We start from the raw sequence: 25,445 nt of genomic DNA on the forward strand, positions 1-25,445 counted from the left end.
AACTAGAGTTACAGGTGGGTGTGGGCCACCATGGGGGTGTTGAGAATCTAACACAAGTCCTTTGGAAGAGCAGCCAGTATTCTTAATCAATGAGCAATCTCACCATCCCAAGTTTTGTATTATTTTTTTAAAAAATCTCAAAACAAAGCTGATGTAAGAAAGAGAATAAATTATTTTAAAGCTAAAGAAAAAAAATTGAGATTTGTCCAGTTTTTTACAAATCTAGGTCCCTAAATGATCAAGAATATTAAGGGTAAACCTCTCTTTCAGACCTACCCATAAAGAGTAAAGAGCACCCCGCATTGCCATGTAGCCATAACTAGCCACAAACATCGTAGTAACAAACCACACTAGATGCTGTATGCTCCCTATGACAATTTACAGCAGCCTTGCAAAACATCAAAACGGTGCATCTGAGCTATCTGCCAATTTCAGCACTGACTACATCTTTGGTTACATGGAACAACTGTTTGTTTATTTAGCAAATAATATTTTTATTGGCTATTTTATTTATTTAGATTTCAAATGTTATCTCCTTTCCTAGTTTCTCCTCCAGAAACCCCTTATCCCATCCCTCGCCCCTTCCCTGCTTCTATGAGAGTGCTCCCCACCCACCTACCCAGTCCCAAGAATTTTTTATTTTAAAAGATGTGATAAAGAAAATAATTCTTGGGCTGGAGAGATGGCTCAGTGGTTAAGAGCATTGACTGCTCTTCCAGAAGTCCTGAGTTCAAATCCCAGCAATCACATGGTGGCTCACAACCATCTGTAATGGGATCTGGTGCCCTCTTCTGGTGTGTCTGAAAAGACAGCTACAGTGTACTCATATACATAAAACAAATAATTTCCTTTAAAAAAAGAAGAGAAGTGTAGGGAACACATGCTAAATTACTTAAATAAGGCATCATCGTCTGGGAATTTCCAAATGACCCTGAAGGAAGGAGTCTTCACATATGAGACAGAGCAGGCAATGACTGACAAAGTTCACTGCAGGTACCAATGCTAGCGATTGAGTCTGAAACCTCTCCCCAGTTAAAACATTCGTCCACTCCTGAAATATACCTACAGTTTATTCCTACAACAAATGAGACCAACCATGTTTGTAGACACCCCGTTAAAGCATCCTCCTAACAGTTCACAATGGATCCTTCACAGACCTGAAAACGCCTGGTGGTGCCTCTGGAACCACTACTCTCCGCTTCCAGGCCTGGAGGTCACGCTCTGTAGCGATCTGACTCCGGGGAGCATTCTGATGCATCTGACGAACACCCTCAACCTGCCCGCTCCGACGAAGACCGATGTTTGGAGGAGACTGAATGTCTAAACTCAGTCTTCTAAAACCTAGGGAAAATTATCAGTTACTAGTTTAATAACATTTCAAATTATTACGTTCATTTAACATACAGCAACAGCGCATTCCTACTAGGACACACTCCAAACCAGAAAGGGGTCATACTAAAAATAGCTTGTAAGAAGGAAATTTTAACACAACTAAAGCCACAATGTAGGACTCTTATCAATAATTGATAAACTTCCACTTGAACTTTTTCTACACATTCTGAAATTATAAAATAAACAAATGTATCCCATCGCATCTTTATTTCAAAACAGTTGCCATTTGGGAAAACCTTTGTTAAGGACAGAAGCCCACCTAAATTGGAACAGCTATATAACAAGATCAATGTTATGGTCTAGGCTACCAAACAGGCAACTAGCAAACCACCTGAACTCTGGTTTCATGGGATCCTAGTTTCTGTGCACACACATACGCTATACAACACAAACACGTACACACTCTCACACAGACAATAAAAAAATTTTAATTACCACAAAGGGCTGGAGATGGCTCAGAAGTTAAAGAGCATTTCCTGTTGGTACAAAGGACCTGAGTTCAGTTCCCAGTACCTCCATCAAGTGGAACAAACTCCATTAAGGCTACCGAACTCTCAGCACCCTCTTCGGGCCCCTCAAGTACTTGGACACAAATGGCAGACACTCAAAACAGACAGGCGGGCGGGCGAACACACGCACGCACACACAAATAGAAATTATATGGGCTGGAGAGATGGCTCAGCCATTAAAAGCACTTGCTGCTCTTGTAAATGACCCAGATCAGATCCCAGCTCACAACTACCGTGACTATAGCCCTCTTTTGACCTAAATGGGTAGTCACACACATGTGCACATAGGCCGTTGTTTCCTGCCATGTCGATAATGGACTAGACCTCTGAAACTGAATGTTAGACTCCATTAAATGCTTTTCTTTATAAAGTCGTGGTGATCGTGGTATCTCTTCCCAGAAATGAAACCCTCAGACACTCCATCACGGTACCATTGTGCAGCAGTAACTGAGTGCTCTGGAGTCTCTAAGCACACAAGATAAAGGAGTATGGCCTAGCTCACCCTCAAACGCTGACTTAGTAAGAAAAGTCTCCTACTCAACTACACTGCACAGAGGATATGAATGTCAAAGCAAGAGAAAGCTAAAAGTAATTTTCCTTTAAAAATAATGCTGTCTACTCTTTTTAATATACTCTGAAAACCTACAGCTAAGACAGCTGACAGCCTTTCAGAGTGCTTCAAAACCTTCCATGCATTTATCAGTCCGTTTTTTGAGTAACAAAGCAATTTTCAGAACACTGCACAGCTGTGCTTGGGTTGTGAGGTGCATGTGCCTGGCAATGAAGCCACACCTCTATTTTATTACTCTCATGTGAAATACAGGACTTTACTTGTACTCACTCCCTCTTCGGGGTGTTCCTTCCTCATTGGGAAGTCCATTTGCAGTCACATCCTGGTCCACTCCCAGTCTCAGGTCTTGCTGCTGCTGCAGCTGCCGAATCATGCCATCAAGGACGCTGGACTCTGGGCTTGCATCTCCACTGTCATTTGTGTGCAGGCTTATGACCTGTTCAATCACCTCTCCATCACCTACAAAGCCACACACTCATCTGTCATCATGATACCCAGAGAGCAGCAGACACTAGACACACCAACAGGTGGGCCTGAAGCTCAGTGGTGGAATCCCTGCCCAGCATGGACAAGGCTCAGGCACCCCGAGCAAAGGGAAACACAAACAAAGCACTATTCCAAGTAGTTTTCAAAAACTACCCTACTAGGAAGATACGGCACAAACAGGGGACTGACTGATCCGCAAAGAGACTGCAGTACTAAGTCACAAAAAACCCTTAAGCTACCTGTGGAGTCCTCTAACTCTGCTACACACTGTGGCCCTTCATTTGTGCATTGGTGCTACACTGAAAGCTGCTATCCAGACCTTGTGTCTGGGAACAGCCTACCATCTGGGTGGCCCACGGAATAGAAGCAGGGACCTTTCTTCCAGCTCAAGGAAAAAGAATATGGCTTTTGTTGTCCAGCAAAAGACAACCAACCAGTCTCCACTTGCCCAGAGGTCCTGAGAGGTAGATGCCTTAGGCAGTGGAAACCTGGGTGTCTCTTTTGAGTGCTAGTATCAAACCTAGGGTCTTCTGAAGGCCAAACAAATGCTCGAATCGCTATGGCATGCAGAGCTTTGGGTATTACAGCATAAGCAGTACTAGGCTTACATCAAGCACACAATCACTGGACTCTTGAAGTCACTATACTTTATACAGGGATTAGCAGCTCACACCTTTAATCCCAGCACTCGGGAGGCAGAGGCAGGTGCATCTGAGACAAAAAACAAAAACAACAACAAAAAACAAACAAAAACATCCCACAAACAACAAAAGACAGAAGTCACAAAGAACAGAAAAGACTAATAATTTGAGGAATAGGACAATCCCAAACTAAGTCATATAACATACACATAAATAGATAAATCCTGAAAACTAATAGTAATGATGCTGAAATGTAATGGTCACACATTAATACAAATACATAAATACATCTTTAAAAGATATCCTGCAAAATACTAATGTTTGGTGACCTAAAAGCATCAGAACGGCTTGTGTTACTCTTTACATTTATTTATGCACACTAGCAAGCAGATGCCTACAGAGGCCAGAGGTATCAGCTCTCTGGAGCACAGCACATACACCACAGAGTACACACAGAAATAAGGATAACTGCTGGTTCTCTTCCCATCCAGCTTTATCAGGCTTCATAGCCAGTGAGTACCTTTAACCACTGAACCACACCAAATCACGGCTCCAGCCCTCACTAATCACTAGGTAGAGTGAATACACACCCATGACCTCACTTCTGCTACAGAGCTCCAATTTCAAGGCCAGCCTACTCTGCACAGGGAATTACAGAAAAACCAGAAATACATGGCAGAATCCAAAAGACAGACAGACACACAGACGCACGCAGAAAAAAGGGAATTTGCACTTACTTGTGGCCACATAGCCTAGCTGTGGAACCAAATGTTCATCCGCTGAGTTTTCTCGACCTGGTACTAATCTCTGGAACTTGGTTGGATGAGGGTTTCCATCCACATCTACCAAGAATGGTGGAGGCATAAGATGAGGTGCCTGTTGTGTCTGCTCATCTAGGACATAGTTATTGGAATCTCTTATCAGTGGTCGATAGTCAGTATGGAAAAACATCTGATCAGGAATCTGTAAAAGTACAGATCAAAAATGACAGTTTGAGATCTGTAGTTGTTAAAGACAACAATATTAAAGGTACTTAAAAATTAGAAATGCCAGGAAATTAAATAACTATTTCCAAACTTCCTCTCCCAACTATTCATTTTATACACTACAAGAAAGTATTAAAATGACCTTTTCATATGGCTTGCTGCATCCAAAACCAAATATCAGAAGATGCCCATGAGAATCTGTACAGGCAAAATGCTGTCCGTCCTGTGAAAACTTACAGTCAAACACAGCTCCGTGTCCTTGTCCTTCGATCTAGGGAAGCCAGGGGGAAAGAACATTAGGCGCATTAATAAGTAGCTTGTGTTAGCTCCATGTGTATGACTGCCAGCTTAAGTGAATGCCACTTGTTCACAGGAGCCCATAAGCTAAAAGGACACGAGACCACCTAGAGCTAGAGGTGCAGGCAGCTGTCAGCACAGCCTCCATACTGGTAAACAGCAAACTCAGTTCCTGTGCAGGTCTCTCTAGCTGTTCAGCCACTATGCAAACACTATAAACTAGTCTAGATCACTTACTTACATGTGAGTAAGTGCTCCGTGTTAATGCCTGACTTGTCAGAGGTTAGAAGACACCAAATCTCTAAGAATTAACTGATGCTGTGAGCTGGGACCCACACCTAAGGCTAGAGCATCAAGTTCTTAACCCTGAGCCATTACTTATTGAGCAAGAAAACGGTGCTATAGAGATATCTTTAAAATGGACAAAGTAACTGTCTAGGAGATGTCCATGTTTTATTCTTTTTGAACTTTTTATTTACGAAGAGTTAAGGTTTGCATCCAGGGCTCTGCACATGCCAGGAAAGCACTCTGTCAAATTGAGCACAGGCCTCTAAATAAAAAATTAGACCAATTAAAGTAGGAGAATCCTCAAAGATCTAATCATTCACTCTCAAAATGATCAAATGAACACACAAAACACAAAAATAAAGGTGTCCTTCATTTCACGGGTGAATGGTATTTACTTTTTTTAAATTGTCTTAATAGGTAAGAGGCCAATAGCCTCTTATATATTGGTAAATAATTAGAGAAGCAAAATTTAGTATCTGAAAATGGAAATTAAACCAAGTTCTAATGAACAAGACTGACACTAATAGCTCTATGTGTGTCAAGAATGAGAATTCTTTCAAACTCTCTCCTATTTCACCCGTGAAATACATAATTTAGCATCTCCAAGTTACACTTAATTGGGGAATGGACCAGCATAGCACAATGCAGTAGCTTTCTAGATCTAGTTCTCCAGTAACAAAACTTTAAGACAAGTATGTATGCTCAGTGTTGAGGGTTTAAAAACAGAAAGAGGGAGGAGGCAGTCAGATATGGTGGCACACGCCTTTAATCCCAGCACTCTGGGACAAAGAGGCAGGCAGATCTGAGTTGAGAGCAACCTGGTCTACAAAGTGACTTTCAGGACAGCAAGGGTTAAACAGAGAAAACCCTGGGGGGAATGGAGGTAGGGGAGGGTAGTGTGGCCCCCCCAATTATCGGCACAACTGTATATCCATGACCAGGTGAGCAGAAAAGGTGACATTCCTTCTGCTATGCTGCATGTTAATTAGTACAGGCTAGCAGACACGAAATAAGATCATTAAAGGGATGGTAAGACCACTCAGCCGGTAAAGACACCATTTACCAAAGCTGACAACCTGAGTTTTATGCCTGGAACCACACAGTAGAAGAGAAGCCCTGACCTCCATGTTCTCTGACCTCCATGTGGACACAGTCAAAAGCATGCTCATGTACATACACAAAACATAAACATATGTTTATGGCCTGACAACCTTCCAACACCCACTGTTAAAACATGGGAATGCAATACAGCCCCATAAGCTTTCCTTCTAGTAACCACCTGGCACAATCTGCCTCTTGTGTCTATCCCTGGCTGAGAACTCTGATCATCGATCAAGAGAGGGACGTGGATGAGGGCAGAGTGTCTCAGAATGGCAGGGTCCTATCACACACACTGGCCACACTACACCGTAAGTATTCCCAGGCAAGAGGTTTTCCGAAATGAGAAAACCAGCCTAATCAAAGCAAAGCAAACCTGAGTTCTCCTGAGTTGCATATATCCTATCCTATACTGAATCCTGGTGAGATACAAGCTGCAGTTCCTCTACAGAACTTGGTAATTTGGTGTCCTCCCCAAGCCTCAGGTATATTATGTATTTAGGAAATCTGTTCTGTCACTAAGGAACAGCTCATAGTGTTCAGTAGTAGAAAATCAAAACCCAAAGGCCTTGAGGCTGCCTGGGGAAATGGAGCACTGTTTAAGAGCATATGCTGCTCTTCCACAGCACTAAGTCAGTTTCTCAGAGCCCCGCTCTTCAGAGAAGTCAAGTTCAGGCACCAACCCCTACATCCAGCTACTCACAACTGCCTATTAACTCCAGCTCCAGGCAAACTGACAGTGTCTCTGACCTATCCATGGGTATCCAAACCCCCATGACCAACATGAAGGCATATAAAACCAAAGACATCTGCAGCCCCTCAGGTGGGCAATGCGAGAGGCCGAGAGGCCTTGTCAGGCATAGTCAATTATGCAGAGGATCTCATGGATTTCAGGCCAACCAGGCCCACATAGCTAGTTCCATATCAGCCAAGGCTACAGGAGACCCTGTTTCCAACAGCAATGTTCTTATTCTTACTAAGTCACTATAGTCTACCTAAACATTGCATTGCTGTGGTTTTCTTGTATGGTAACTTCAAATATAAGCCTTGTTTGTTCTGAGACAGGGTCTCATAGCCCAGTCCAGGCTTAGATGAAGTGCACTATTAAAGTCAGGCTGACCTCACAGTCCTGTCTCAGCTCCCCCAAATGTTTTTGCATTGTAAATCTTATTACAGGTGTAAGCTACTATGCCTGGCTCACATGTTAAAAGTCCTTACTGAGTTTTAAAGATTTATTTTTTAGTGTTTGCAATTTTATGTGTATGAGAGGAGGTGGCTGTACACATGAGTACAGCACCCCAGAGGCGGCCAGGTAGAGGGCAGTCAACCTAGGTTTACGTCAAGAAGAGTATGAACTGAGCCACCTCTCCAGCTCCACCCACCCTTACTGTGTAGGTCTAGGCGTCCTGGAACTTATGGTGTGATCGAGCTGGCCAGGAACTCAACCCAGATCTGCCTGACTCTCCCTCCTAAGTGCCAGCATTAAAAGGGGTGCGCCTGGCCTGTTTCGTACATTACTGAAGAGATGGGTATCCCTGTGACTTAAGACCACACAGAAATTGTCCACGGTTTAGGTGTTTTTCCTAATAACTAGAATACAGTTTCCAGAGATGCCTAAACACTGTGGTTTAACTGAGCTATCTGAAAGTTTTAGCTGCATTTAATGCTAATGAATAAATTATTCCAAATTAAGGTATTGAACTATAAAAAAAAAATATTCAACTATTCAGAGGGCCAGGAATGATGGTGGAGGGTTATAATCCCAGCACTGAAGAGGCAGAGGCAGGTGAGTCTCTGTGAGTTGAAGGCCTTCCTGACCTATAGTGTTACAGGACAGGCAAGACTACATAGGGAGACCCTGTCTCCAAAAACAACCAACATATCCAACACATACAACAGGACAGACTAGCCTACTTTGTGAGCTCTAGACCAGCAAAACACCTGGTCTCATAGAGAGAAGATGGCCAGTGCTCTGAGGAACACTCCTGAGATTGTCTTCTAGTCTATACATGCATTCAAATGTGCACACACACAGAATCTCTTGACTTCACTATCAATAATATACAAAGATTCAAAGCAATATGATGGAACACAGTTTAAAAGCCTAAGGCTCCAAGAAGAGAAAATTAAGTAAGTTATTTTCATCCCTGATAATCTGAATTCACATTTACAAGTAACTATGGGAAGGTATCAAGAGAATGAAAAATAAAAACCACCAGACTCTACAGACATGGACAACAAATGAAGGAGGAGCCAGCCATGACACACGCGTGACCCTATGTAATACAGGGAGAGGCAGGGAGATGAGGAAGGGGCATCTGTGGGAACAAAATAAACACACTAGTGTAATAACTCAAGAACGAAAAATATTTTATATTGGATAAACCTGGTAAGTTCCATTTTAACCAAATATTTCAAATTATTTTATGTACACCAAGTGACACTAGTATGTATCAGGTGCCTAAGACAATGTATGAGAAAACTGTCACTTACTTTTTTGCAAACAGTAAAATAAAATAAAATAAATCCATGTAGAGAGATTCTAAGCACCACTTGTCAATAAAAAAGTTAGTGGCCAACGAGCTGAGGCAGAAAAATAGGAGGCGGGACACTGGTTGGCAGAAGAAAGAGGATTCTGGCAAACACTGAAAGGCATGGGAGATTCGCTCAGGAGTGAGAAGGAGAGAGGCATAAACGAACAGGTAGCTAAACTCACAACAGAATAAAGAGCTTTGTTCCCAACTTGGAGTATGAACTTTGAATGCGTTAAGTAGGTGACATGCTAGTCAGGGAATGACGTGTGGTCATAGTTATGGCTCTGAAAGGTATTGGAACAACTCATCTAAGTGACCTGGATTGCACCCCTTCTTTCGCTCCTACCATGGATGTGTCATAAATCCTACAGTAGGATCCTCATTGGTCCTGGTATCTAATAACGGACTCATTTTACACAGGGTTCTAGACTGACAGGGCTGGAGATGGCAGAGAGGTTAAGAGCCCAGGCTCCTCTTCTAGGTGCCCACTGTTCAATTCCCAGCAGCACCCACAGGGTGGCACACAACCATCTGAAACTCCAATCCCAGTGGACAACCATCTAAATCCCAGTTCCAAAAATCTGTTCCTGCTGTTTTCTAGACTCTGTGGGCATTACAGACGCACCCTACACAAGCAAATCATCTACACACAACATAAACTTTAAAAAATAAAAAACTAACACACTGAAATACAGAAACAAAGAGCTCTCTAGGTAACTTCTGCGCATCTACCGCACATAAAGACTGCCATGTGCATGTGCTTGCAGTCACTCACTGAGCTTCAATCACCCTCCCTGTACAACGGTCGCCATGTCAGCTAACTTCTGGTCACTCTCATCATGCACAAAAGCACGAGTGAAAGCTCACTCACTTACCATGTTAAAGTAATGCTTCATCTTGATGCCTTTTGTAATATCCCATATAAATATGCTGCCATCGTGTCCTGCAGATAACATAATTCTGGAATCAAAGGGATGTGTCTCCAAAACAAACACTTCATCAGCATGTCCCTTTATTCAACAAAGTCATAATATTAAGGACAGTCTGCAAGTTATATGTCGGAAATTTTTTTAAAGTCATTGTACATAAGGGTTTAACAGCACAACAGTGATTTACACATGTATATAAAATTTCCCAGTCATCTGACTCACTCAAATAAAACAGTTTATTCATTATATTCCTAACATCTGTTACAGTTTGAAAGAAAAGAGTAAGAACTCTGGTGCTAGGGCAATGGCTCAGCGCGTGAGCTGCTCCCCCAGAGTTCAAGTCCCAGGACCACTGTCCGCTCCCTAACTCTAGCACCAGGCAGAACCTCTGCACAGCTACACACAACTGAAAATAATAATAAAGCAATACATATTTTTTAAAAAAGGTTCAGGACCACCAACCAACCCTGTTGAATTTGAGCACCAAGACAACCAAGGTATAGAGAGAGATCCTGTCTCAAAAACCAAAATATAAGTTTAAGGTCCTCCTGAGATGCACACCAAGTTAAAGCCAAGCCAGGACTTACTGTTTCAAAAATGCTTTAAACTTCTAAGCCAGAAATGGTACCACATGCACACAGCAGGCAGAGACAGGTCGATCTTCTGAGTTCACAGCCAGTCTGGTCTACAAGTTCCAAGACAGCTAGTGCTACACAGACCCCCACATCCCCTCCAAAAAAAAATATTTAATTAACTTAAATAAATTAAATTTTCTGGGACTAAGGGCTAGAAAGATGGCTCAACACTGCCTGCTCCTCCAGAGGTCCTGAGTTCAAATCCCAGCACCCACGTGGTGGCTCACAACCATCTGTAATGGGATCTGATGCCCTCTTCTGGTGTGTCTGAAGACAGCGACAGTGTATTCACATGCATTAAATAAATAAATCCTTAGAAAAAGAAATTCTGAGGCTAAAGAAGAGATGACTCCGTGGTTGAGAGCACTTGTTCTCAATCCAGATTTGATCCCCAGAACCCACACAGCAGCTCACAACTGTCTAACTCTAGTTCCAGAGTGATCTGGTGCCCTCTTCTGACCTTTGTGAGCATGAGGCACATACAAGGCACACATACATAGTACGCAAACATACATGCAGACAGAACACCAACGTCTAAATGTCTGAATTATCATGTTAAAGTACCCACCAGTAAGTTATGAAGCAGCTGCCCAGTGTAAGAACTCCACACCTTGAGGACATGATCGTTCACAGCTGTGACCACGGTGCTGTCGTCCTGATTCCAAGCTATCATTGTAACTTTGGGTTTCATAAACCTCTCTTCTTCCGCTGATGTGTCTCTAACAAAGCAAAGACACTGTAAACTCGCTGAGCAAACGGATACACAGTACATAGTTCCTCATCAATATAATACATCAATACAAAGAGAAGCTAAGACCAGACGAAGCTCAGCTGACCAAGTGCTTCTCACACTCAAGGACTGGGTTTGATCACAGTGGTGAAAAGCCTCTAATTCCAGCAGGTAGATGTGTAGAAAGGAGACTCTTCTAGGTCATCCTCAACTACATGAGCTCAAAGGTCAGTCTGTCCTACATGAGACCAGAAAGAAAGGGGAAACAGAGCAGGGATGAATTCATCTGTCTGTTTATCATCCTGTAACAAATTTCTTTGAAACAGGTTATGGAACCTGCTTCTCCAGAGACAACAGGGCAAAGAATCTTAAACTGGTAACCATGTAAAAGGTGAGTTGAGCCATCACTCTCTGGTCTCACAATGAGTAATGGACTTCCTCCTTCAAGACTTTGCCATCTCAGACTATAATCTAACCTGTGAACCAAATAAAGCCTCGCTCACTTTGGTTGGTTCTGTTGGGTATTTTATCACAGTGGCACAAGGAGACTAATGATAAGTGCTTTACAACAGGTACCTACATGAGAACAACATCAACAAAATTACGCAGACAGAGGAACAAATAACAGAGGCCTTTCAAAGTGATCTGGTTCTTTGGTTTGGTTTGGTTTGGTTTGGTTTGGGGGTTGGGGCGCAGCAGGGTCTTCTCTATTTATTTGGATGCTCTGGAACATGCTATGTAGACCAGACTGGCCACAAACTTAACGAAGTTCCACCCACTTCCTTGGTGCTAGGATTAAAGGTGTGTGCTAACACATCCAGCATCAAAGCCACTTCCTAAGCCACAATTTTACCACGTAGTTTCCAAGTCCAAATTTCTTAAAAATTTAGTTTTTAAATATAGTTTATATATATTTAATTATTATTAGTTTATAAATAAAACTATATTTGCATATTATGCTATCCAATCTCCAAGAAAGCATCTACTCTTGTCTGGATATACTTTTGTATATCCAGAGGGCTATACAGGCAGGCAGCAGTAGCAGCAGATCTGTCTCCTTGACAAAATCTACAATCACTTGCAAGAGTCTCACTGAGGGACTGTTTGGATCAGGCGAACATGAGAGCAGTAAGGATTGTCTGTACTATCTTAAGGCAGGATCATCTGCCCACCGTGGATAGCACCATTCCCTAGGCAAGACGTTAGCTCAGAGAAGATTCTGAGGTTGAGCTACATGCAGCCATGCATTCCTTCATCTTCCCTGCTCTTGACAATGGATGTGAATAGCTGGGTAGAGTTCCTGCCACATTTTCCCCACAATGGAATTAGTTATACAGGTATTTTATCCAGCAATAGAAAGAAAGCTACCCAGAAATATACACTCTACCCAGCACCCGAGGTAAACATAATGGTCCTGTAATCCCAGTGCCCAGGAAGTAGAGATAAGAGGATGAGCAGTTCAGCGCCAGCCTTAGCCAGACACCTCAAAAAACAAAGGAAAAAAAGAGGAAGGGTGTGGCTGAAGAGACAGCTCAACAGAGTACATGCAGACTTCTCTTACAGAGGAGGGGGTCACCTGAGGTCTGTTCCAAGCACTCACAGTGGGCCATTCACTCCACTCCAGGTCCAGGAGTTCAATGGTCTCCCAGAAATGCATATGCAGAAGCACACCCCTCTACCCCTCCAACCCCACACACAAAAATACTTTTTTTTTTTTTGGGGGGGGGGGAGCTGAGGACCGAACCCAGGGCCTTGCGCTCGCTAGCTCTACCACTGAGCTAAATCCCCAGCCCCATAAATTCTTTTTAAAATCCTGTCCTTAGAAATGTAAACTTGAAGCACTGGAAATACTTAATTTGGTTGGGGTTTTACCCCCTCTACACTGGAGATTTTAGATGCAAATCCTGACAACAATGTAAGAGTAAAACTACAAAGTGAGGGCTAATTCTGATGTGCCTGTGACTTATAGACAAGGAGACCATGAGGACTCCCGCCTAATCACAATAGGTTAATTGCAGAACAGATGGGTTCATGGAAGGGTGGCAGGCAGGCCTAGCAGGAAGCAGCCGGTCACAGGGTGCAGGTCACAGGGCCTACATCCTATCCTAGGCTGGTCCCTTGTCCTCTGTTTTCTGCTTGCTCTGCTCTGCCACATCCTCCTTCCATAATGGACTGAGCCCCTCAAACTGTGAGCCAATTTAAGTCCTTTCTACCTTACTCTATTTTCTGGTAAATTTGGTCAAAGAAATAAATATACAGGTGCACTTTCCTTCATCAATTCAGTTATAAGACTGAAGTATTTAAACACACAAGTTAATACACTTAGATAATAGTTATTCATCATATATAGGAGGCATATTAAACTCTGCCATCAAAATTAACAATGTATGTTTGAGTAACACACCAAAGACTCACCTATGTATAAGAAACAGTTCAATGACTTACCCTGAGATCCTGGCAGCCATGTCCAGTAAAATGCTTTTCCATTCCAACTGCTCGAACCTCCAGATCCGTGCTGTTCCATCTCGGCTACCACTGAGGAACCTGGAAATGTTCAGAAAAGTCTACTCACATGCTAGCTACCAAGTGCTACAGCTAACATCAGGTGAAATACAAACTTTAAAGAACCTATCCTGATGGACATCTACAGTTGTTACTCAAAGGTCAGGTTATTCAGAACAAGGCTACATGGGAGGAAACCCTGACTTACTACTGTTTGCCTGGCCCTACAAAACAACACTACAAACTCAGTTGTTTCACAATCACAATGAACTTTAGGAAAACAATGTAATACAAGAGGAGAAAATGTCCCTAAGGGGCGGATGGGGACTTAAAAGATGTAAGAAGATTAGCAGTAGCACAAACTCCATCTTAAGCGTGTCCATTTTAAATTCTAGCTCAAAAGATACTGAAATATAAATTATGAAAATCAAGGTTTAAAACTGCACTATGAGAAAAAAAAAAAAAAAAAACAGCCATATCCTACAGGCCAAAAGGTAGCTGTAATATAGATTACCAAATGCTTGCTCCAAAATGCTTTAAGATTTTCCTTAACATACTCAGCAGAAAAATGTCTTTCTTGACTTCCTTTTTTCAGGAAATCAGCCTCTGGTTAGGAGGTACTCCTGATTACAGAAGCAGCAGGTACACAGCTCTAAGATCTCACACAGCATGTGTCATCAATTACTGTCTGCTGATGAGCACTGCAATGCCCAAGGTCAAAGCAATGTAATTCACAGTAAGGCATGATGGTTTCAAAATTACTGAGATTCAACGTCAGAAACGCACGGAGGCTTTAGTGCTCAATGGCAGAACACCTGCCTACCATGCACAAGAGAGGTCCAAGCCCCAGGACCAAGCAGCACAAGCCTGAAAGGTGTCCAGTCCATTCAAGTGCCAAGACATGTAATTATACACAAATAAAAATTCAACTGTAGAGAACAACATGAAAATAGAAAACTATTTAATAGTAGCCGTAAGTAGTGTTTTGTTTGCCTAAAAACATACATAAATGAAGTGAACACTTACCGGTCACCATTGTTACAAAACTGGATACTATCAACTTTATCCTAAAGGGAAAAAGCAAATATGAATACTATCATCTCTGTTATTATATATGTATTAATTCACTGAACAAGTTTGTGTTCAAAGAAGTACATTTGGAGGCCAGTAAGGTAGCACATGCCTTTAATCCCAGCACTTGGGAAACAGAGACAAGTGGATCTCTTTGAGTTCAAAGCCAGGACTCAGAGTGAGTTCCAGGACAGCCAAGGCTATAGTCTCTGCTGAGTCCTGTATGGCCTTGGGGGGGAACAAAATGACATGGTTTCTTCCCTGGGGACAGGGCCAGCAGACGTGGGCCTCCGTGAATATCGATGGCTGACATAAGCACAAAGCTTGTCTGTGTAATAATATACGAATTTTCATGTTCCTCCAAGGACCGCCCTCCCTGTTAACGTTAATGACTCCATGACAAAATATTCGGAGACAGCATGAGTCCAGGAGGAGAATGTGTGGCTAGTATCTTAGCAAAATGGTAAACACTGGGACAGTCCTTAAGGCTATGGAAAGAACTCTAAAAACACAAGTTCAAAAACATATAATTTCTCAACTATGCAAAATATGGGGATGCAATATGAATTGAGAGGCTTAGCTTGTCAGAAAGATACGAAGGCAGGCAGATTACTAAATTCAAGGTCAGCCTGGGACACAGCAAGGCTAGGTCCAGGTGTGGTAGAATAGGACAGGGCCCCACCCAGCTACCAGCTACCTAAGCTTCTGTGCTTGAGAGAGGCAGGCAGATCTCTGAATCCTTTTGTGATGTTGAAAGAAAATGTGCTTGCTGCTTTCTAAGAATCAAGGGGCTGGGATCACAGGATGCAGATTCTTAGGATAATCAAAAGAAAACCTAAAGAAAAGACTGGGCTATGATCTGCAGGAGAGGGGCTGTCCAGAGAATTTTTTTGACTAGCAAGAGAAAACTGCTTGGAGAGCTGTCTGGAGCAGAATAAAAAGAGTGCTGTCTTAAGAGATCTCCAGAGAAAGCAGATCAGAGAAAAAGCAGAGCAGAGAAAGGGCAGTCTGTAAAGCAGCAGAGCACAGGCCACCAGCTTGGACTCTCGCCATCCAGAACCCTCTCCAAGCCAAGGTTGGTCCTTGGCAAGTCTCTTGTCTCCAAAATAATAAATGCATTGGTTTAACAGCAAGAAATTGACTTGGCTGATCATTCTATCTATGTGAATCACATCTATGGAAAATCTTTACTAAGAGTACCTTTCAAGAGAACCACACTTATAGAAAAAGATGTACAAAACCATAGCCATGTTTAAAACTACACCATGACAAGATGGCAAGCAAAGATAACGCACGCAGACCGATCAAAACAGATGGAAAGAATACAGCATCTTATGTACAAAACATGCTCTCCTTCAGCATGACCTGAACAATTATTTTTATTATTTATATTTATTTTATATTTATATTTATTTTATATATATTATTATTATTACTATTATTATTTATTAAATAAACTCCCTAATACAAACTGTCTTCCATAAAACCTTAGGACTGGTATCTGATTCCCAAAGCACTCATGGTGTCTCACAACGACGTGGGTAACTCCAGTTCCAGGGACTTCAGTCCTCAAAGAGCACTACCCACACAAGTAACTCATAAAAACTCATACTTAGAGGTCAAAATTTAAGGTAAAAATGTTTCTTACTGTGTGTGTAGCATGTGTGAATGTGTATATACATAGCCATTCCTGTGCAATACTGGGTGCCTTCCCTACCCGTCTCTACCTTAAATTTTTGAGTCAAGTTTTTCTAAGCATATTAAATCTGACTACACAAGGGAGCCCCCTCCTGCCCCAAGAATGGCCTGTGTCTCTTCATCCTCCAGCAGGGATGTACGGGATCCAAACTCAGGTCACCATGCTCAGACAATAAGCACTTTACCCATACACCCTAGGAAAACTGCCCATTAAAGATAATCTAGTCCTTGATAAATATTCTAAAATACTGACAGCTTACTAGACATTCACAAAACAGCATTCTGACTACAAGAACTTGGTTAGAATAAGAGATTTGCTTTAATATAAATCATTGCAATTGTCATATCCAAGAATGGGGCTAAAGCAAGAGCAGTGTTTCCAGGCCAGGCTGTTTTACAAAGTGAGGACAGGCAGGGTCACAGACAAGTCTGGGGACCGGAGACTAAAGCTAAAGGAACGTACATTTACAATGTCCATCTGAGCTGTCAATCATCTCCCTCCATTAAAATGTCACTTTATATATAATCTGAGTACACTATAAATAAAAATCTTGTACCTGAACACTGTCATTCTTACTTGTTCTGAGGCTGAGATGCATATAGCACAGGGTAGCCTCCAGCTGCTCCCTTTGCAGTTAAGCATGACCCTGCAGTCCTTATCCTATTGCCTCTACCCCGCCAAGAGCCAGGACTACAGGTACAAACCACCATATATTTATCCAGCTTTGCATTTATAAACATGCAAATTCTCTACATTTTAGTGTTTTAGCTGTGCAGTGTGATTCAGTAAAAGCTGATCAGACTATCACTGGGGGTGAAGGGGAGTAGTGAAGCATTAGTCAGCATGTGTGTCACCCTGGGTTCAATCCCCAGCACTGTGCAGAAAAAAATGCAATGACTTCATACTTCAGCATGTAACTACTCTGTAGATGACTGCACACGTGAGCATACAGCAGATAACAGTATGCACAAGACCTGTCTAGTCCAGTCAGACCAAACTCCATCACAGAGAGGAGTCCCCCACAAAGCCCCACCCCTAGCAGAGGAGCAGACAGCAACTGTTAGCAGACAGGAAGAAGGTCAGTTTTCTCCACGAGGCACACCCTGGTAGGTTGGCCATGCTCCAGTGGAAGGCCATACATCTAAGAATATTTGAGCAGCATAAACTGGCCTTGACTGGGGGGTAGAAGATGCCAAAAGGCTGGGTGAGTAGAGAGAGTAGGGCTAAGAACAGCCCCTCAGTTAACAGCACACACTGTTCTTTGAGAGAGCCCACCCACGTGGAGCATGTTCACAGCTGCCTGCAACTCCAGCTCCAGAGGATCTAATAATACCCTCCCTCCCTCTGGCCTTCTCTGACACCTGCACTCAAATGGACTGCACTCCACCCACCCTACAGACCCACAGACCCCTACACACACACACACACACACACACACACACACACACACACACACACACACACACTCACACACACACACACACACACACACACACACACTCACACACACACCCATACAGGTGCACCACACACCCCACAGACCCACCCACACCCACACCCCACAGATTCTTCCCCACCTACACACACACACCACCCACCACCCACCCAACACCTACACACACCATTTTTAAAGAGAAGGAAAACAAGCAGGGCAGAGAGGCAGAGATCCTAAGAGTGGCAGGCATACAGCTACGATCCTAGCACTCAACAGGCTGAGGCAGGAGTTTGACAGCTCCATGAAGTACAACAAAGGGAGACTAGATCCTGTCTCAGAAAACCCAAGGGAAAAACATTACTTAAAATAAAATAATCTGTTCAGCAACAACCACCCAGTTAGATTAGTAAAATTGGGCTTAGAAGTAAAAGAATTATCAATCAATTACAGAATTTTAAGAATGAATGCTTACAGTGTGGCTTTCAAGTTCGGCGATTTTTTCAGGAGCTTCGAATCCCAGAAAGTACATCCTGATTACATGGTCAGTACTCCCTGTGGCTAAAAACATACCGCCTGAAATAAAGATGTCCAAGTTTAAATATGCAGCTTGCAACAAATATACCAACAAAACACACTTCCTCTATACATGGAGCAGAAAGTCCTCTTCCTGGAAATCAGAGCTGTCTCTACGAATCCATCCTCAGTGCCCCAGGTAAGTTCATAAAGTTGCGCTCTGTTCTGTTCCACCTGGACACCCCTATCTCTCTCAGCTCAGCCTTACTGAGCAAGACAGGCAGCACCACACTGAGCATCGGTGCCCTAAAGACCAGGGACAAAGCAGATGCTTCAGTGTAGAGCTCACCTGTGACAGTGTCACTTCCTGAGGAAAATGCATCAGGCCTAGTCTATAAAATTTGCCAATCAAGTCCACTGGACAAGAAAATAAGGGTTATAATTTTCCAAGATTCTGTGTTAAATATAAATAAATTTAAAGTCAGACAGAATATAAAAAACAATGTCCTATACATGACATTAGAACAGTTTATCTTATACCATGAGCCTCCTTGCTGGGAATTATCTCTTGTAAGACTAATGACCCCGAACACTGTTAAGATAGGAAAGGGGAAGAAAGTGAGTGGGAAGACCCCACATCAACTCCTTGTCAAGCCTGCCTCTATGGTCAAGTTTGTCTTTGTTCCTTTAAACCCAGTACTTAAAAATCTAATGAAAATCTACATTAAGTACAGAAAAAAATAAAATGGTAATTGTAGGTTACAGCTAATAATATAAAGAACAGAAGTCATCAACTACCTTTCTGATTGAGTAAATGTTAAATTAAACTAAGGAAAAGCAAGCATCAAGTCTGATCTTACCAACACTAAATGAAGAACACAGCATCTGAACACCAGGCCTTGGCTTTTCCGTGAACTTCAGGGGGCGTGGACTTTAAAAGAAGATGATATGCCTTTAGAATACATGATGACACACATTAGAGCACTGGAGGTTTGTCTAGGATTACGGACTCAGTCACTGGGTTTCTAAGGAGCTTTTACCAAGAGCCGTTTCACTGGCCCTACACCATTGCTTCAGGCCCAGCACAGTAACATTATTAACAGCTCTTTGTGCTAGAGATCTAACTCAACTAGTGTGCTGACTGCTTGCTTGCCTTAGACAAACCTGAGTTCAGTCACGAACACCACATAAATTTAACAGACCCAGTGGGCCATGTCAACATGCTTCTGTGAGAGTGCCTTGTCAGTGAAGGATTTTAGTCTAGCTCCTCCTCACCTGTGACAAAATACATCTCAGTATCAATCTTTAACTTTCGTCAAAAAATACTGAAGTCAGAGGCTGGGGTACATTACAAATTCAGATAAAAACATTTGCTACATGCCTATAATCTCAAAAGTTGTTCATCAACATGGTAACAAAAATGAAAATACATAAAATCTCCCAATTGAGTTCAAGATATACTCATAAATTTCTGCTCCAATGTCACAAACTTTTAATCCCAGAGGGGAAAGTGCATCTGTGAACTAGAGGCCAGCCTGATCTGCACAGTAAAGTTTTAGGTTCTGAATTATGTTACAGGTTCTACAGTATCAGCCTTTAAACATAAACAAGCACTTTAATCCATCCCTCAAGCCCATCACTAGACTAGGTACTGAGCATTCACAAGCAGCTTGGAGCCGCTCCTCTCCAGCAGTAAAGGCTCTTGAAGGCCATGCCTCTGTCTCAATTTCTGATTCCACACATAACTCTCCATTTCTCTCTATTCTAAATCCACATCCACTACTTGAATCTGCTTACAGAGAGAAAGATAAAGTCCTTTAACTTCTGTCCCATAAAGCACATGCAGTAACAAGTTCAGGAAGAAACTGCCCCATGTAGATCACTCACCTGAATTTCAAGGACTCTAAATCCCACTGCCAAAAGCAAACAGTGCCATCAGCACCAGTAGAAACCATGTACCGCTGAGGTCCTTTGGCCATTGGGCTAAACTGAAAGTCAAAAAAAATATGAATCATCTTCCAGAGTTTCTCCTTGGTTTCTAACTTAGCAGTTGCCTCAAGCTCATGTCAACCAACATGCTAAGAAAATAAAGTACAGGGGTTGGGGATTTAGCTCAGCGATAGAGCGCTTGCCTAGCGAGCACAAAGCCCTGGGTTCGGTCCCCAGCTCCGAAAAAAAGAAAAAAGAAAAAAAAAAAAGAAAAGAAAAGAAAAGAAAAGAAAGTACAAATTCAAGCTGTAGTGACATCAGTGAGAACTCTTTTTTTTTCTTTTTTTTTTATTAACTTGAGTATTTCTTATATACATTTCAAGTGTTATTCCCTTTCCCCAGTGAGAACTCTTAAGAGTACACGTTTACTCACATGTGGTTCTGATGAATTTTCAATATTAAGTAAACAAGAACCAGAAACCAGAAACTGTGTCTTTATATGACACGGTGAAGATCCAGTTTTAGGATCCTAGAAGCATACCAGATCTGAACTTCAACATCCCATACTAGTCAGTGGGAAAACCAGGCCCTAGCCCATGAAAAGTACATGACATAATGACATGCATAATGACAAGCGGAAAAACATAAACTAAACCCAAGTACAAGACAAAGGGACTCCCATTGATCTGGGAGGAAGCCATGGGTGCTATGGAAGGTGGCATATGCTTGAGGCTGCAACACAAGAACACACTCCAAATAACACCACTGACTGTCAGATCTTACAGAATAAACGGAGCTAAAGAAAACACCAAGCTCTACTGAAATGGCAGAATAAGAAAGTCATTTGTATTTGGCAAGTACAGTGTGCTAACCAACTAGCTGGCTAGGGGCAGTGGTGGCACACACCTTTAATCCCCAGCACTGCAGAAGCAGGTGATCTCTGTGAGTTCAAGACCAGCCTGGTGTAGGAGTTCTAGAGTTACATAGAGAAATTCCCATCTCAAAAACAAACCAAGAAAGAAAACCTGAAACTGGGCTAAGGAGAGAGAACACAAAGACAGAAGGCTTCCTAGGCCCTGAGCCCAATAAAATCAAGAATACTGACACTGTGGTGTCTACAAAAATGCTCTTATGTCACAGGGGTTCTGCACCAAACCTCCAGATATACAGTCTGCTGCCCCATTCCCCTCCACTACAGCTTTGCTAATCCAGCCTGGACTGATACACTGGTTTCTAAAAGCTCTACAGCAGTGCTACAGCTACAACCAACACAGTGATCCTCCTGCCTCAGCTTCCTGAACACTGGGCTTATTAGCAAGCATTGCCCACCACACCCACCCAATCTGCACTTTCAAATGTGTTAATAACTGTGTGGGCAGTCCACACCCAATCTGCGCTCTCTAATGTGTTAACTATGTGTGAACTGTGGGGGGCTGAGGGAAGGGAGTCCATACCCAATCTGCACCTTCAAATGTGTTAACTCTGTGTGTGTGTGTGTGTGTGTGTGTGTGTGTGTGTGTGTGTGTGTGTGTGTGTGTGTTCTAACATGTTTGCTTCATTCTATGCATCACTGAAGTAATTTCAATTACAGAGTGGCTACCTGAGCAAAACCTACCTCTTATACTGCCTCTTCTGTCTTCTGACCTTCCAACTCACTAGTTCTTTCTCCAATTCCTTGTTGTATCCATATTATGTTAAACTACTGAATTTCTGAATCTACTGAATTTGTTTTGAGGGTTGAGGCCCTGTTTTTTAGGAAGCAGGATCTTGCTATATAGGCCAGAACTGGCTTTGAACTCATGACTCTCCTATTGGCATTAAAGGCCTAGCTACTACACAAAGCTTCAGCCACTTGAGCTTTTAAATTAGCTATAGATTCAACTGCAGAGTTTGCCTCTGCTTCTGGTTCAATGGTGGAATTGCTTCTGTGTAAGCACAAGCCAAGCCAATGCAGACCTAGAACATGTATTTCTTGTTCTCGGTTCTGTTATACTACTCACCATTGCATAGTTCCTGTCCAGTGAAGCTTGGATCTTATTATTAGTATTTATTTGCATTTTCCTCTAATATTCCTTCTTTTATCCCTTATGTGTGCTTGTCTCTAAATGAAGCAACTTATGTTTTTAGCCTGCGGCAGATTGGTGATTACTGATCAGGGAAAACTGCGATTCTTTGAAGCCGGGCTCTGGTTTCTGTAAAGGTATCGATATATTTCTAGACCATCCTCACTTCTAGGATGAAACTCTTCTGATTGTGACAGGGTTGTCCTTATTTTTTACCAAAGCCCTGCACCACAAGTCATACTTTCTATCCTTATCTGCCCTTAACCCATGAATCCACATCAGACATTCAACTAAACATCCCAACCCCTAAATACGAGTCTCGTCTATACTAGAGCTTTTTACTACATCTTAGCCAACTAGTATCCCATTACAAAACATCAGCTCTTTAATGTCTGTGCAGTGTTCCTAGCAATTTTACGGTAAGACCTACTGAGCCAATCAATGGTTGTAAGGTGGTAATCATTGGATTCTAACATAGAATGTCAGATATGCCGTGCCTTCTGACAGGAGAGCTGGCATCTCAACCTGATACTCTCCATGCAACAGCAGAGCTGTAACAAGAATTCCCAAGGCCTGCCACAGATATCAAACACAATTCTCACTGCCCCAAAGCTACACACGAAAATGGAGCCAACTCTGTACTTCACAGCAAATGCAACATGTCAACAAAAGCTTCACAAATCAGCTAACGATGGAAATCAACCCAAGAAATGTGATTAGAAACATATCAATCAAAGGCTGGGTGGGCGTGCTGGTGCACCCCTTAAATCCCAGCACTCAGGCAGAGGCAGAGTTCAGAACCCACAGGTCCTGAAGGTCCCTTCATGAATATCAGAGTACACTGCTCTGACAGAGCACACTGATTTAGGGGAAACACAAAGCAAAGTGGGAAGCCACCCAAGATCCCACCCGCTATTCCCTAGACCGCAGCTGAGATGCCCAGGTCCCTCCACCATGGAGAACTGACAGAGGAAAACAGGGACTGGAGTGTCTTTCAGCTCTACACCAACCAACCATAAAATTTGCAAGCTGTTTTATTTCCAATTCGAACTATTCAAATAAATTTACTCTATTTGCATGACAACTGCCAATTTTAACATTACCAAGTAGGTTGTTTTTAAAAGAATTATGCTTTAGAATTATGAGCTGAAACAGTTACAAAAGAACCTGACACTGGCAGAGTTTGCTGTAGACACAACCTGAAATGGTCAGGAAGGCTGGCCAGCTGACAGGCCACAGGGACCCACTACGCTTTTCCACACTTCCGTGTTGAAAACTACTTTCCACTTTAAAAAATAAATTTAATCTACTCAATTTCACAAGTTTTAAACAGAAACATAACATTGCCAGTTTATAACAGGCTCTCAGCCAATTCACCCACTGAGCAGTCAGTCCCTCAGAGGGCAAGTCCCCCCTCCTTCTTATGTGTTCTTTTTCCCTAATTTGTAGGGAAATCACCAGACTTAGAGATGCCTCAGGGGTCAAGAGCACTCATTGACTCACACTACTCTTACAGAAGATGTGGGTTCAATTCTCAGCACGAATAGGGCTTTCTAGCCTCCATGGGCAATGCATACACAATGGTATACAAACATAGATATAAGCAAAACACCCATAAAATAAAAATAAATTTAAAAAATATATATCCAAGTTTTTAAAACACCATATAATCACATTATCTCGCCATTTTTCAATTGAAACGTCAAGTTTTGTTGCCACTAGGCTACAAGTTACCTGCAAAGATGTAATTGACCCCGTGTGTCCTTGCAGCACAGCAACCGGGGCGCACGTCCTCAAGCACCACACCCTAATGATCTTATCACAGCTTCCTGCGGCAATCAGTGTGTTCTCGTAGTTCACTGCCATGTCTGAAATCTCTGCAGAATGGCCTCTTAACGTAGACAACAAGCGGCCATTGTGTGTTGACCAAATCTTTACCAAACAATCATCTGAACCCTAAGAAAAAGCAATACCCCAATACACATGTTAACACAGCATCCATTAAACACAAAGAGAGAGCCCACTATTAACCCAGCCCCTTCCAGACAAACACTGAAATAGTACAATCACCAGAACACATCTGAGATAGATAGTATTTCCCAAACAAAGGTTCTACATAAAACAGTGTCTGTGGATCAGATTCTCCATATTTTATTTTCACAAAGTCTTTTTCCAAGAATGCAGTGGGTACCACCCTAATACCTAATACCTGTTCCCAATACCAGCTGAAGGAATAAGTTAGATCACCAAGCTACAAAATCAAGCTTGACACATCCAGATTCCCGGGACCAGACTACACACAGTAGTGGGGAAAGTACCCTCCTTTCAGATAAGCAAACACAAGTCTCAAACTCGCAGTCCCCAAACCAGATAGTACTCATCATTTAACACAGCCGAGTATGTTTTCTGTCCACTTTTAAAAAACTTATTTTTCTCCTAAAAACACTGGAAATATCACTATATAGTTTTCAAATATGCACTTGAACACAGAAAGGTTGTTTTATAATGAATCTGTTTTCCTAAATCAGGGATTAATCTATGTAACCCTAAGTCATCACTAACAAGTTAAGAATTCTGTTGGGGGGTGAGGAGGAATTTTTTTATATTTAAGGTTAATTTTGGGGTTGGGGATTTAGTTCAGTGGTAGAGCACTTGCCTAGCAAGCACAAGGACCTGGGTTTGGTCCTCAGCTCCGGGAAAAAAAAAGAAAAAAGATTAAAAAAAAAAAAAGATTAATTTTGATATAACTTAACTCCTTAAATCTCAAACAGGCTAGAAAACAAATTTTTATTTAGTTATGTAATTTCTATTATTTGGAAACAGAGTATATATCCAACAGAGCTGGAGAGACAGCTCCACAGTTATTCTGAAGCTGAGTAGACCCAACAGCCCTCAAACGCACTGTCACCTCCCCATCAGCTATAGAAGAGTCTTCAACATTTAGAACCACCATTCTCAAAACAGCCCAGACCTGACAATGCTCCTTGGTCACCTGAAATACATACTGAAACTACAAAATGTCAGGCCCTGCAGCAGATCTAGCAGACCTCCCATGTTCTTTCTGATGCACCAAAGAGTCCTAAGGAAGGAGGCCACAGCACTCCAGGTGGAACCAAATTGAAGTTAAGAAGTTAACT

The 25,445-nt window shown here is 42.3% G+C and overlaps 1 protein-coding gene across 9 annotated transcripts in view; it reads right to left on the bottom strand.

The window, feature by feature from the left end:
* The window catches only part of Brwd1 (bromodomain and WD repeat domain containing 1), a 92,080-nt gene that overhangs the window by 48,204 nt on the left and 18,431 nt on the right, over positions 1 to 25,445 (bottom strand). For 7 of the 9 annotated variants that reach the window (XR_015632788.1, XR_015632787.1, XM_087576421.1 and 4 more), the window contains 12 exon segments: positions 24,043 to 24,264; positions 20,204 to 20,304; positions 19,177 to 19,247; positions 18,276 to 18,376; positions 14,625 to 14,665; positions 13,542 to 13,640; positions 10,935 to 11,085; positions 9,678 to 9,812; positions 4,728 to 4,856; positions 4,337 to 4,562; positions 2,743 to 2,931; positions 1,158 to 1,341 (listed from right to left, as the gene is read on the bottom strand). Coding sequence is in view for 7 of the 9 variants with exons in the window: in XM_087576421.1 (XP_087432547.1) it covers positions 1,158 to 1,341; positions 2,743 to 2,931; positions 4,337 to 4,562; positions 4,728 to 4,856; positions 9,678 to 9,812; positions 10,935 to 11,085; positions 13,542 to 13,640; positions 14,625 to 14,665; positions 18,276 to 18,376; positions 19,177 to 19,247; positions 20,204 to 20,304; positions 24,043 to 24,264 (1,649 nt within the window). In the remaining 2 variants the exon portion in view is untranslated. 9 annotated transcript variants of the gene reach the window in all.

Source organism: Rattus norvegicus, chromosome 11 (assembly GCF_021556685.1).
Source record: "Rattus norvegicus strain SHRSP/BbbUtx chromosome 11, alternate assembly SHRSP_T2T, whole genome shotgun sequence".
Lineage (NCBI taxonomy): Eukaryota > Metazoa > Chordata > Mammalia > Rodentia > Muridae > Rattus > Rattus norvegicus.